Source organism: Pieris brassicae, chromosome 1, assembly GCF_905147105.1.
Source record: "Pieris brassicae chromosome 1, ilPieBrab1.1, whole genome shotgun sequence".
In the NCBI taxonomy this organism is placed as follows: Eukaryota; Metazoa; Arthropoda; class Insecta; order Lepidoptera; family Pieridae; genus Pieris; species Pieris brassicae.
The window spans coordinates 3,564,917-3,579,471 of NC_059665.1; the positions used below are offsets into that span (position 1 = coordinate 3,564,917).

The following is a 14,555-nucleotide window of genomic DNA, read 5'->3' on the forward strand; positions in this document are numbered from 1 at the left end:
AACTGTTTTTGTAACAGTTCAGACTCTTTCTTTCATAGCAGAAAAACAATTTGAAAGACAGAAACGAAAGGGTTGTAATTAAATTGAATAATTTTTCATAAGGTCATAAAAACATAAGCCCTAAAACTTAATAAGCATTATCTTAGAGATTCAAATATACACGTCAACGATGTTTATAAAACCGAGGAAAATTCTTATTATAAAATGCTTTAACATTACACTTTTTATGAAAACATTTAGCCTTTTTATGATGAAGCCAAATGTTGGGTTGTCGTTTTATGAACTCCAGGTAACTAATGAGATTTACTTTCGTTTTTGGACGAAATAATTCACCAGGAAGCAAATTTAAATTCCGTACAATTAGTTATACAGCACAATACGTACAAAATTTTACATTTCTGTATAGAAAACTTAAGAGTATCCGGAACAAAAATGCCGCAAGTAACTCGTTCGAATAGAATTCGTATAGTAAATTATAGAAATCATATGAAAAATCAATACATTCGAGCTGTCAAAAACTACCAGTGTATTGAAGTATATGACTTGAGGAAACTATAGGAAAGTTCGTGGTAAGACCTCGGGACGCACATGAGCCGTCCATTTACCAAACCGGCAGATTTACTTAACATAAGCTGTTTGCTTAAAAATATTAAACCGCGTTAAGCTTAGTTGAACCTGCACTAATTAGTTTTTGTGTTATGCATTCGGCAAATAAACGTTTTGCTTTACAATGCCAATTTTAGAATCATTGTTTGACCACAGTCGCGGTTACTCATGACTTACATATGCACTCCTTGCTTGTCAACATTAAACACTACACACAACACTATTTAATTCATCTCAAGGGCATCACTTATAAGTGGTATATTTTCGGGTTTAATGTTGTTGAAACGTTTATTTAGACGGAGATAAAATCAAGCGCTCTTCGTGGATTGTCTGTTTTCATATGTGCGTCTGCCAGTAGCATAACATTGAAATGAATATGCCTGATTTTGGAAAAAATATATGCCTGATTTTGGACGACCAGCGTTTTTTTGGCCATAATTTTGTATCAGTTTGGCACCGTCGTGGTCGGTGAGTATAATCGGTGATATTTAAAATTATTTTTACACAGTACATGATTTATATCTTCTGGGAATTAATACTTTCAATTAAACTCGGGGTAAATATTAATTACTTGCCAATAAACGATTCGCATATATTTACATTGATATAGATGTGTTTGATTAATAACATAGGGAGCTAAGATCGCGTCATAATATTTAAAAAAAAAACTTCTTAATTTTTTTACATACTAACTTTTATTACATGATTGCAAAAGACAGAATTTTTTTACATTTTAACATCTTTTTTCATCACAATAACGATAAATTAACAATTATGTTGAACATCCTAAAATTTCTTCAAAAAATCATAAAAATAACACTTTTAATATATATTCGCTCCATATATTCTAGTACCTTCTCGAACTAATCAGCAAGACTATTGCATAAAGCAATATAGCACATGAAAGATGCGGCGCACGCGACGCAAGGGCGGACGCTGGGTTCCGTACACAAGCGCGAAAATCAAGGAATTCGGCATGAGTTATGGCGCAATAGTGAACGTGGACACAGGCTGTATCGCAGTTTGATATATCTGGTGCATGACGTACGTGGAGAGCCATTAAGTACCTGGAAATAAAAGTTGATATTAACAAAATTAAAGTAGCAAAAGTTAGTATCTGTACTTGTAATTTTTAGAAAGATTCTCGAATGATTATTTCGAAAAAAAAAGTATCAATCAACTAGGTAAACAAGGCTGCTAATCTTAATTGACAAGTTGATAGTCTTTATTTTACTTTTTATTAAATTATTGGAAAGTATTACTTTTTCATACTTGACTATGTATTTAGTGACAAATATGTAACAAGTTCCTCCCTTCGTTTTTCAAACAAGTGGCTCTGTGTGTATTAATTATTTAGTCTTTATGAAACTATATGTTATTCGGCTGTGATTAGTTGACTTTGAAGAATGACATATCAACTAAGGATGCAACTTCTGTAAGATATCAATTTAGGTAGTATAAAATGTCTAGAACGTCATTCATCATTGTATAAGTTTTATATATAGTTGATATGTCATTCTTCAAAGTCAACTAATCACAGCCGAATAACATATAGTTTCATAAAGACTAAATAATTAATACACACAGAGCCACTTGTTTGAAAAACGAAGGGAGGAACTTGTTACATATTTGTCACTAAATACATAGTCAAGTATGAAAAAGTAATACTTTCCAATAATTTAATAAAAAGTAAAATAAAGACTATCAACTTGTCAATTAAGATTAGCAGCCTTGTTAACCTAGTTGATTGATACTTTTTTTTTTAAAGTATCAATCAACTAGGCGTTATTTTATTTTTTCTTTCTTTATTAAATTAATAAAAAATATTGCCTACAGGCTAATAAATAATGCTAATGTTAGACATACGCCTGGTTTGAATTGTTAAAGAAAATTTAATACTATATTAACAATGGTTATCTTACTTGTGTAAGTACGTTCGGTCGTTATAATTTCTTATCTTCTTCGATAAAGCATCCAATGACACTGCAGTGATTTCCCGGAGATTATAATACTGTGTCAAGTTATATTCGACAGCCCAATGCAATTCCCCTCTTTTGTTAGTTACGTCTAAGTAGAACTGGGTATAATCCAACACCTAAAATAAAAATAGGACTTAGTTTTTTCGACTAACGGTTAAGAATAAAAAATAAAAGACAATAATGCTTTTCGTTTGATTGCTATTAGTTAAATAGACCCAACACGTTAAAGAAATGCTGTTTAAATTCAATTACGGTCTATGTTCGTCTTTTGTTTCCTATCTTATGTGTTGGGAAACTTTGGTTTTGCCTGCAAGTACAATAAATTATATTAAATATTAAAATTGAAACGACTTCAAAGACAGCTGTAAACTATATAAATAATGAACAAAAACACATTTTTAATTTAGGATATTTAAGACATTTTTTGTGCTTTACACATTACTATATTAGCCTCAGGAAAATACTGTACTTTTATGACTTCTTATCCTGTAAAATTACATACAGTGAATTAAACGAACTGTATGTAATTTTACAGGTCATAGTAAATAGTCAAAGATTCTATACAAGTACAAGTATATAAACATTAAGCAAATACTGATTGCCACTTAAATATAATCATAGTTAATTTGACAGCGTGTTAATATAAACACATTTCGCACTACAGCGTGAGGTTGTTTGAGAGGAGCTTTGAATGCGATCAAACAACAAAATTCCTAACACGAATTGGGTGGAGAGGTAAAATTAAGCGGCATCGCGTACTTAGTTCGGGAAGTACGAAAATTCATTTACTATTAACATTTTAAGTGTGGGATTATGTTGTTATTAACAGCTAATCTACTGATATCTTCCCGCTTTTATGTAAGCATATTGCTATTTGTAAATATATTGTATAATGTGTAACGTTAATTTTACGTATATTTTGAATTAATTTGTGTAACAAGTATTTAAGTAGGATACAAATATATGTAGACGTATAGTAGTGTGCGAAAGCCCGACAGTGTATCAATAAAGAATGTTTGTATGAATTACAATATCTACAGAGTAAATAGCAAAGCTTCCTATATTAATGCAAACTTGTTTTCTTAATGTTTTTTTTTTCATTTTTATATAACCATTGAGAAAACGTTAATCCTCTAATCACTACGTCTGAAATTGATTAACTGATAGAATTATTAAACTTACTTTTCCATTATTTGTATCAAATTTGTAAAGCCTTAAGCCTGGATTAGACGTACTCCCAGCGCCCCTCGGCGTTACTGAGGGTGCTAATAACGCCCATGACACTGGACGACCTGTTAAATAAATTATCATATAACCGATATTTAAAAAAAAATATTTCGTGTAGAATTTTATTTAAAAAAATTGCGAAATTGCTCATAAATTATAGTTAGTATCAGGGCTTAATACACAATTCAATTAATTTCCAAAATCAATGCCACCTAAATTATTGTTTCGCTAGAAATTGAACCTGTACTAGGTTATCCAAAAAGGTGATTTCCAAAAAACTTTGCAGTCTTTTAACGCTTCTTAAGATAGCAATCCCTACTCAAGCTCATAATAATAGGCACCGAACTATTCCAGACAAGACAGATTGTTATAAATAAAGATATTATAGGCAATGTAAAATTAATGATGATTTTAAGTAGTTTAACTGGCTTATATTAAATTAATTGAGGCACTCGTAACTTTTAATCGTGTAAAGCTTGGGGTTAACTTTGTTTCTGACTTATAACTTCATTATTATGCTAAGGCTTTATTGCGTAATTAAGCTTTATTGACTTTTTATACGTTGTCGTTAAGCACGCACTGAAAGTGTATCGTATTCTTTATAACGTAAATAAAATGTGTCAAATAGCCGAACATTATTGTAGCTTTACTTAATACGTTTCAACTAAAGGTTTACTAACTTTTATGTAGTCTATGATTTGTCACTCATGTCCAAGCGCAATGACAGTTGACAATGTCTTATTTGATTGACGTTTATGACAATGTCCCTTGCTTTTGATGACTTAAAACCTTATAGTAAGGTATAAAAATAAAATACGGTCTTATGTTTTTACTGTTAAAAATAGTACCCATGGTAACAGACACCTTACTAATAGCTAGTCCATTGAGTAATTTTATAATATTTTCATAGAGTCGACATGCATTTAGATCGACTCGCGGAAGAGCCAAGGGGAATCTTAAGGCTTGTTTACGCCGAGTCAACAATGAATGTCGCATGCTACAAATAGAAAGTGTTTGCGGCATATGTGGCATACTAGTATTAGATAATTGTAGTGTATTATTAAGTAACCGGGCATTTGATTAAGTAGCCAAGTTGCAATATCAAAGATAATTTACTGGCCCACCCTGAGACTGTGATCGTAAACGTTGTTTGGAGAAACATACCTTCATTATACATAAGCCTAAAGGTGTCAGAATGGCGGTGGCCATAAAACTGCCCAGCGATGACGTCACTGAAAGCTTTGATAATGCGTACTAAATTTGAATTAGCTGTTGGAGTGAGTTCTCCACCTCCAGCCGCTGAAGAACTTCCAGCGTTGTGTCTCTCTTCAACACCTGGGCCAGCGTGAGCGACCAGATATACCTAAAAGAACGAATGGTATTATAACTAGTTTAAAAATATCCTAACTTTATAGTAATTGGATTAGGTTTTTATTTTGGTTATAGTTCCATGTTATTTTCAGTTTTTTGTTTTGTTAATTAAATTCATATTTTTCTTGTACTTTAGCCTCTGTAGGTGTTTCTTTTTTTTTATTTGCCCATATTAGGGTTGCCTGGAAGAAATCGATTGTTAGCGATAAGGCCGCCTGATGCCTAATAACTTATGTAACATACTTACTTTTTTTGTTGTTTGTATATTATGGCAACAAAGTATAAATAAATAACTTACTGGAGAAAATGTTAATATTTATATTTTTGTAGTGTCGTTCGTTCAATATAAAGCCGAATCATAAATATCTCCTAGTGGAAATTTATAGGAAGGTTAATTACGTATTATAAATAATTGAAATTATTGCCAACGACTTAATCTTTTAATGGTGTTCCATACTCACGGTAAGGCGGACAGATAATAAACATACCATTTCGTTTTTCCTTCTAGCCTTGCTTAAAACGCGTTCTAACCACTCCCACTGAGCTCTTCCCCTATGGGGACCATCAGTGGTGGCTGCTCCGCCGGCCCACAGCACACTATTTAGTACTACAATACGTAGCTTGCTATATGATTGTTCAATCGTGTAATAACCGCCTGAAAAATACTTATAATATCATAACAAATAATACATTTTTTTTAAATATATTAATAAAGTAAAAAACACAATATTTTGTAATATGAAAAATAAGTTGATGGCTACGCGTTATAATTATGACTAAAATAACTTTGGGTAATTATTTTCCTAATGCACCTCAACTTTTCTACGTTTTCTCGTATAATAATTCCTACGCTATAGTAAAACAAGACGTTTATTTTATTAAAAATTACAATCTTTTACAATACTTGTGGTATTGGTACCTGTTTCAAATGTGGTCAGCGCATCAGAAGGCAGCCATTGCATCCACATGTCAATAAGTCTTCTGGAAGGTGGAGGGTCGTTATGACCCAGAGCTGGGAACACAAACTGACTGCTAAATGTCCGACTTAGCAGATCAGTTACGTTCCTCACAGCTTCCATTCTGATTTCGTCACTGAGGTGCTCCATAGACGACGATAGGATGTCTCTATAATTTTTTACTAAATTAAAGTAAACGGTGTCTCACCAATTTGTGGAATTTAAAAAGATGATTTCTCGGTGTAACAAATCAGGAGTTATGACAAATTTATATTTATGTATTAATTGAACTTATTTTATTTTATTTATCGGTGTTGTATAAATACGTTTTCTTATGTAATGGGAGGCAAACGGGTTCACCTGATGTTACTTGATACCGCCGCCCATGGACACTCACGGAAGGACCCTAAGAAGAATTGATTCGAAAATACTTCAGTAGGCAGCTGGTTCCACATAGTAGTGGTGGCTAAGGGGCTGAATTTTCTTACGTATTTACAAAGTCTTATTTCTAGCTCTAGGAATCTATCTATACCTGCAACGACGCAGAACGACGCACGACGAAAGGTTAATAATATACTGAAATGGCTTGTAATAATATTCGAAAATAAAATACAGTATGCGTTTTGCAAAGTGATATAATAATTACCCCGTCCATAGAACAAACTCAAGGGTGTCTGGATGTCTCTCCGCCATAAACGAGACAGCACTCTGTATGAGGAGCCATGAGCTGTCACATGTGTGGTCTCGGTGGCGTCCATTTCTGTGGTTGTGGTCATTGTTACCACGATGTTTGCAGCCTGTTTAAGATAATTAGTAAATCAGTCCGTAATGCATTGAGTGACTACCTAGGTTATTGTCTTTTGTTAAAATAGCATTTACACATTAAAAAAATTAAACGTATAATTATAAGTTTTTAATAATAATACATGGCTTTAATCCGTTCAAAAAGTGTTTTTCTTGACTACCTAGGTTGTCATGGTCTATCTTGGAGCTCCTGCATTCCATACTGGAATGAAAAAATTATTATTCCTTAATTGTGCGCAGAATTGTGTATTGGTTTTTTTTTTGTTAAGCTTTATACAACTTAGTGAACAACTTATTAGTGAATATTCTAAATCAAGACTAAAACTTATTAATAAAAATTGTTTAATTCCTTTTATAGACTCGCCGACGTTGCATATAAGTTAAGAATTAACAATACAAAAAGACAATTTTGTAACCAGCTCAGGTAAAGTTTTAAATTTATTTTCACAAATAATTATAGTGCGACACAACAATTAAAATATGAAAATTTTTAATTCCATATCGCGATAATTACTGGACGGCGATGACACTATCAATATTATTTTCTCAATCTGAATTCATTGCTGATTTCAATACGATATGCATTTTGGAGTTTATAGTTATCGTATTATACGACAAAGAGAATATCTATAATTACCAAAATTTTAGTCTTATTTTAATAATCACGAAAATAACTAGTCTTGCCATAAATACTGTTACATAAAACCTTTCCTTTTTTTCAACTGTTTAATTATTTTGAATTTGGAACACGTATGTTATTTTAAAATCTTGTTTCGATTTCGCGCCATTTCACATATTTTCGACTTATCTTATCTTATAGACTTAAATTACAATATAGAATAGGCTGTTAAATAAAATAAGATTGCAGTGATCGCCTTGCTCAAAGTGGGTATAGAGCCTTCGGTCACATTCCAGACACTTCAGAAGCTTGGTATCAGCTGTATTTCGTATATCGTTCTATCAACAGATACAAAAACACTTCGCACAAAGACTAGAAAAGATCGGGGCGCTTTTAAAGCCAGAATTCGTCGAAACCCTATTGGGAAGCAAATAATCTTATCGCGAGAAATGAAGATTCCCGCTAGGACTCTATCGCGTCTCATAAAACAAGACATGAAGCTTGCAGCTTATTGTCGATGTATAGGGCATACGCTAAATCAATTTTTACAATTAAAAAGAGTGGATCCATCAAATGGGCTTCTGCTGCGATACGCAGGTGAAACGCATGGAAATATCCTCTTTATGATTTTCTTCTACTTTATAAGCAAAATCTGTATAAGTACACGCTCACATTTCTATAGAAGCTGCTCAAGTGGTTGGAACGGTACACCGTGGCATGTCTTATCAAGGAGTCACATTCAGTGACTTATTAAGTCAGTTATTTAACTAAATTATTGGGAAAAATGAGTGAAAACTGCAGCCAAAGTGTATCAAGATACAGTTTTGGATCATGTCGTAAAACCTCTCAGCAATACACTTTTTCAAAATATACTGTGGACTTACCAGCAGGAATCTGCACCTGGTTAAAGGCACGAAATACTCAAGCCTGGCTTGAAACAAACGTTCCGGCGTTTATAAGAGCTGAAGACTGGCCCTTATCTAGCCTGGACTTCTTAACCTTTAGAATTCAAATTATTGTCAGTTTAGAAGACATGACCTGCTCTTAACGACATTGAGTCTCTTAAAAATCTTTGGAGCAAGCAGTGGCGAAATTTCCCTAGGAAATAGTGCATAAATGCATAGATTCGTGGCCAACCAGATTAAAGGTATGTATAAAAGCCAAAGGTGGCCATTTTGAATACAATTTTTTTTTTATTTTTTGCTGAGACTAAATAAATATGTAGGTATAGATTTTAATAATATTATATTACTTCATTTAAAATGCATTTTCATTTGTAACAGAATTTATAGTAGAAGTTTGCTTATATCTAAAACATTGTTTATATTACTATTCCAATTCATATATAATCAGTATTTATTCTTGAGATATAAATTGGAATTATCCTGAGCATTGTCTCATATGACTTATCAAATGTTATATAATAACTGAGTTCGGTAAATGATCATAGGAATATTAACAAATTGTTCCATTATATTGTGTACTTATTTGTGTTCCGTTTGTAAATGAAATATTCGATTTCTCTCTCGCTACTACTTACGCGATTCTAGACTTGTTATGGAACAAAGAGTTTAGAAGTACGGCAGAAAATTCTTAGTACAAAACTTATTTTAACGACTGTAACATTGTGTAAGCATTATTAAATTGCAAACGTTAACTGCACTACGCGATACGTCAAGCTGAGAAAGTATATAATCATTTAAAGTTATTTAATACAAATTAAAACTGGTAGATACGATACTGAAGTTATTATAGATAGGTTTTAAGTTGTTGTTAATTGTATGTGAATTCATTGTTTTCAATACATAAAGTTACATGTAAAATATTGTACTATACATTCCAGATTTAAGGCGTAACAAAAGATTTGTATTAATCATTATACATATGAAAAAGAAATTTTTGCACGCATTACAAGTATAACAATACTTCTGATATCGACTGTACACTGTCTATGTTGATGTATATTTTTTATTTTATTTGAGTTTATTTCTCGTAAATTAAAAGCAACTTTTTAATATGGTTTATATATAAAATCTTTCCAAATTAGGAGGCTTTTACTTAAGTTCGCATATAACTGGCTGTTTATGTAATTATTTAAAAAATATATGAGTAACCTTTAACCTTTGACGTAAACCTTTAAGCCTTAAAATAGTTTAATAGTTTGTAAAGCCAAACAATTATGTTTATTTCTCCCTAATTTGAAATTGCAAAATTAATTTACTTTCGTTAAATAATAATAACACAAGTTTATGCATTTTAAATTCCCAAGAACGTGTCAATTATTGAAATATGTAAATTGTTTTCGTTTTTCATTAGCATTGCCGTAAACATAAACGTATAAATTCTGTTTTATTAAAAGAGACCGGTTCCTTTGACGTTATTGGCAATTGTGAATAAAATAAATTCGTATATATTTAAAATGGTATTTCATACTTATTCACGTACCTTTAAGAGTGTATTTTAAATTTATTATTTCCGTTTTCACTCTATGGCTAGGAGACAATTATTTAAGTTACTAGCAATTAAGAGGTGGCGGTCCATACTATGCCACCTTTTGGATGCCGATCATTTTAATTTTTTTCAGGATGAAATCTTGCAACAGCAAGCGAGGCCCTTAAAGCCTACATCCCTTAACAGATCAGCTCGGGTTTATATGGCGAAGCCGAATATCAGGTGGGTTGTCTCACCGCATCACATTCAAAGATATCATCCGCCTCACTCTTGTCTCAATATCACAATGTACTAAATTTTTGAACTAAAAGTTTTTGTTAGGACTTCAAACAGGTATTCCACCACTTGCAATGTCGTTTATTGATAAATCGGCGTGCGTATTAATAGAAGCAATATTGTAACTGCATTTTTTGATATTTAAATAAATATAAGGGTAATGTAACTGAGGTTTCAGTCAACGTCTAATGTCATTATAAATCTATACCCTTTTTAAGATCCATCATATTTCGAGCTCAAACTATTTATATAAAGAAAAGTTATTCAGAGACAGATATTAACTTGTAAGGTTGAGATAAAATTAATTTAATATAAAACATTTTTAATTTGAATTACACAAATACTTGATTCCAATTAAAACAAAGGAAAACTCCCGCTTTTCATATTAGTACTTGCAGTGACATGATTCATCGCATACGAACTTTGTTGCAAACAAAGGACAATTATTGCGCTTTCCGCGATACACTTTAAAAATTAAAAACAAAATTTTCATAATAACGAGCGTACCTCTATGGAACTCTGGGGAGTTGTGAAACGGGTCATAATGAAGATCTGTGATGTGCCAGAAGTACCCTGTAAAGAGTTTCATATTTTTTACACAAACTATGAACAATACAAGTGATAGAAAATATGATATTTAAACATTGCAGTTGTATATAAGAAAAGCTATTAAAAAAAATCTTCCTGATCTCTTAAAAAATCTGGTACATGGCAATACTGCTTCATCTTTCCATTTATGGACCCTGGGGTATTCTTCTTACCGAGGAAATAAATTTAATTCAAGCCAGCTTTTTAAATAGTCGTGTCGCACCTCTAGATTTGTGCTCAACGGTGCTTAGTAGGTAGAATAAAACAACTTGTGAGTTTACCACGCCGTTGCTTGCGTATTTCCTCACATTACTTTGTTATTTGTCCTCCCTACAAAGCCCCAGTTTGTGTCGGTTTTTTTGTCCTACAAAAAAACAACCCATGATCTTACCAGTGCTAAGATATTTGATATTTCGAGATGGAGGTCTGTTACAAATAATGGACTGTATTTTGGTTTCCGGGTCATAATGGCGAGGGCATGTTTCGTATACAGTTATAAATCGAGCTAAAAATTCTTGAAACTAACAGAAACAACTCTGTGAAATTCTCAGTCTCGTTTGTAGAACGCGTCAGAAAACACAGCGCATTGACACTTTTTTCGTACCCAAATCGTTATGGATACTTTTCATAGAAATATTTATTTCATTCTTCATAGGAATTTGAGTGAAACAAAAAGAAAACTTTACTGGAACCGTATCAAGTGGTTACATTGGTATCGTTTGAGCTTTTGGTTATTTAGAACTATTCAAAATGGTACGGAACAGCTCTGGAGACATAGAAATTTCTACGGCTTTCTCTCAAACTTGAATGTGGAGTTTCGGTCCATTTCCTTCACTATTGCGATGTGAATTTCCATGAAATCCCGACCGGTTTTGTACCACATATATGTGTTTTGTAAAATTTTCAGACTCGGAATATAAAATTCCATCTTCCATCCAGGAGCTCTTTGTCCGACGTTTTAGTCCATGATGATTAGCACTACTAAAAACTGCACTGTATTTAATCTGTTAAATAAAAAATGAATTTGGAACAATAAACAAAGCATCAAGATACTTTTTTATTCCCGATGCTGTTAAATTTTGATTTGATTGATTGAACATACTAAATATAGTATAAAAATAGTTAACTTACCTATTTTAGCGTCACTCAGGTTAAGCCAAAAGAGGCTGGTGATGAATATTGCAAAGGTAAAAGGGTTCATGTTAGGATGTTACATGTTGGTCTGACACGTGAATTTATGGTTAACATTATTTTACCTGCAACAATAAAGACAATATTCGTTAATTTAATTTAAACATAAAACAATATATAAACAAACAGTATGGGGTTACCCATTGTAACACTTAATATAAGCACCCAATAAGTTAACACATTAACTATAATTCTTGATCCAACAATTTAAACAATGTTTAGTTAAAACTGCGTAGTAAGACTGTACTCTAATTTAGTAATAGTGTATAAATGAGAGTGTTTGCCAACAAAGGGTTATATTTTAGTGTTTTATTCACGAAAAAGAACGCCATTTTTTTAAATAAAGTTATGACTACGTTCAACAAATCTGATAAAATAATAATGGCGCCAAAGCACCACAGACACAGACACCGCAACTATAGACTAAAGCGCGCCCTGTCACAAATACGGCGCGCTTCTTCTGTCTATGGTATATTTTATAAATCACAGATGTTTTCTTGGATTTCATAAAGTCATGATAAAAATAATCCTAACCTACTAGGCTAATAAAGATTGTTTTAGAAAAAAGTTTTAAACAAAGTGTAATATTTTTTGTATTATCACTTGCCTTAGGCAACATATAAACCGTAACAACATTAAAATGGATAAAAATGAATTTAGTGCTCAACTTCATGCAAATCACTTTTTATCTTTAATACGATTTGAATGAATAAAACTAAAAGTACATTTACATATTTTATATTAGATATCAAACTTCCGATGAACTATTCAACTTATACCCAACTATTCATACCTAAGGAAATAAAACAGTCCAAGCATAACAATCGATAACAGTTAGACCCAAACCACATACCACAAGTAAACAAAGCGAACTCTGAATATCAAGACGTGAAATTCTCTGTCAATTGGTCAAGCTCCGTAGCCCGAAGCTCTTGAGGCGGCGTGACGGACAAATGGGTGCTTGACATGAGTTAGAACCACTGGAAACTTGTGGTCCAAGATATAAAGTTTACGTTTAATTAAACTTATTGAATATTATTTTAGATGGTCCTGGGTTGTTGATTCAAAGTTAATAATTTAGAAGTAAATTCCTTTCTTCAATTCTTTTGCTACTTGCGAATGATGACATCATTGTGATTGCTAAACTCATACTTATGCTATTCACAATTTCAACATTTTATGTAGTTCCATTATTTAATATATTGAATTTTAAATGTAGTATTAATATTAATGTCGCGTTTTATAATTGTTTTGTTTCGTTAGCAATTGCCAATTATTGTATATTTAAAATACGCTTAAGCTTATAAAATGCGTTGTTGTAATGCGACGCACTCTTATTTGTTCAACATACAATGCTATCACAAATCCTTTACTAGGGTTTATATTTGTTTCCGGTTGACGAATATTAAAGTTTAATCATTCCTATTTCTTAAATTGGTAAAAAAATTTAAGGTAAGACAAGTTTTTCACATGAATGAGGCTATGTAAAATTTTCAATGGGTAAGAATATATTTTTTTACAGATATAATTATTTGAGATTTAGATTATATAGGTAAAGCAACAATTGTGTTGGCGAGGATATTGATATCTACAAAAAATATATAATTATATGAATTGTACTGTATTTCTGTATTACTTAAACGAAATATAAATAAATAAACAATAAACACTTTCAGTAGAATATTTTCCTTATTTATCTAGTCTTAGGTACGATTATAAAAGCATAAATATTATTAGGAAAATATAGTAGTCGAGGAATGAAATGCCAATAACAATGGACCGTGAAAAAGATACAAAAACGTGCAATGGACATGGTTAGCCTTTCCGACTGCAATCCTACCGCAATTATGATATCGGGATTACGGATCAGTATCCGTAAGTAAGTAAGTAGTAAGATATATTGACACAAAGAGACAGTTCTCTTTGTGTCAATATCTTTGAGCTCTTAGTTCACTGCTTTCACAGTATTCAAGTATTGATTACACTCCAATTAATGTTAGCCGGCAGTTAAATGTTGCAAATAATGGCTAGTTAATTTAATTATTATCGTCACTTTATGAATTAAAACTAACTGTTTAGTCTAAGTGTGTTTGCTAATGGAATTGTTAATTGGAACATTAGTCCGAATGATAAAAGTGTACGGGAAAAGTATTCCTTTTTTATGTAACTGGAGGCAAAGGGGCAGGAGGCTCATATGATGTTAAGTGATACCGCAGCCCATGGACACTAACATTGAAAGAAGGATCGCAAGTGCGTTGCTGGCCTTTCAATAATGGGTACGCTTTGTTGCTTGCATTTTATGTTCCACATTCACACTTGACTTGATTAAAAATATCATAATTCACTTATACTTGAAGATAAGATTTAAAAAAAATATCTCAGAAATAATTTTAGTACACATAAACATAAACATATTTATCCCATGATAAAAAGCTTGTATATCTTATAAACATAGTCCAATTTAAAACGAAAATCTCTGATATTTCG

At 32.0% G+C, this 14,555-nt stretch overlaps 1 protein-coding gene across 1 annotated transcript in view; it reads right to left on the minus strand.

The window, feature by feature from the left end:
• Window positions 1-1,394: 1,394 nt before the first annotated feature.
• The window catches only part of LOC123710879 (acid sphingomyelinase-like phosphodiesterase 3a), a 36,135-nt gene continuing 22,974 nt past the window's right edge, over window positions 1,395-14,555 (minus strand). Inside the window, exons 2-10 of the mRNA XM_045663163.1 lie at window positions 12,009-12,133; window positions 10,797-10,862; window positions 6,786-6,936; window positions 6,103-6,308; window positions 5,672-5,838; window positions 4,977-5,175; window positions 3,768-3,877; window positions 2,529-2,701; window positions 1,395-1,673 (exon numbers count right to left, since the gene is read on the minus strand). Of these exons, the coding sequence (XP_045519119.1) occupies window positions 1,454-1,673; window positions 2,529-2,701; window positions 3,768-3,877; window positions 4,977-5,175; window positions 5,672-5,838; window positions 6,103-6,308; window positions 6,786-6,936; window positions 10,797-10,862; window positions 12,009-12,078 (1,362 nt within the window). The 5' untranslated portion in view covers window positions 12,079-12,133 and the 3' untranslated portion in view covers window positions 1,395-1,453. The remainder of the gene's footprint in view (window positions 1,674-2,528; window positions 2,702-3,767; window positions 3,878-4,976; window positions 5,176-5,671; window positions 5,839-6,102; window positions 6,309-6,785; window positions 6,937-10,796; window positions 10,863-12,008; window positions 12,134-14,555) is intronic.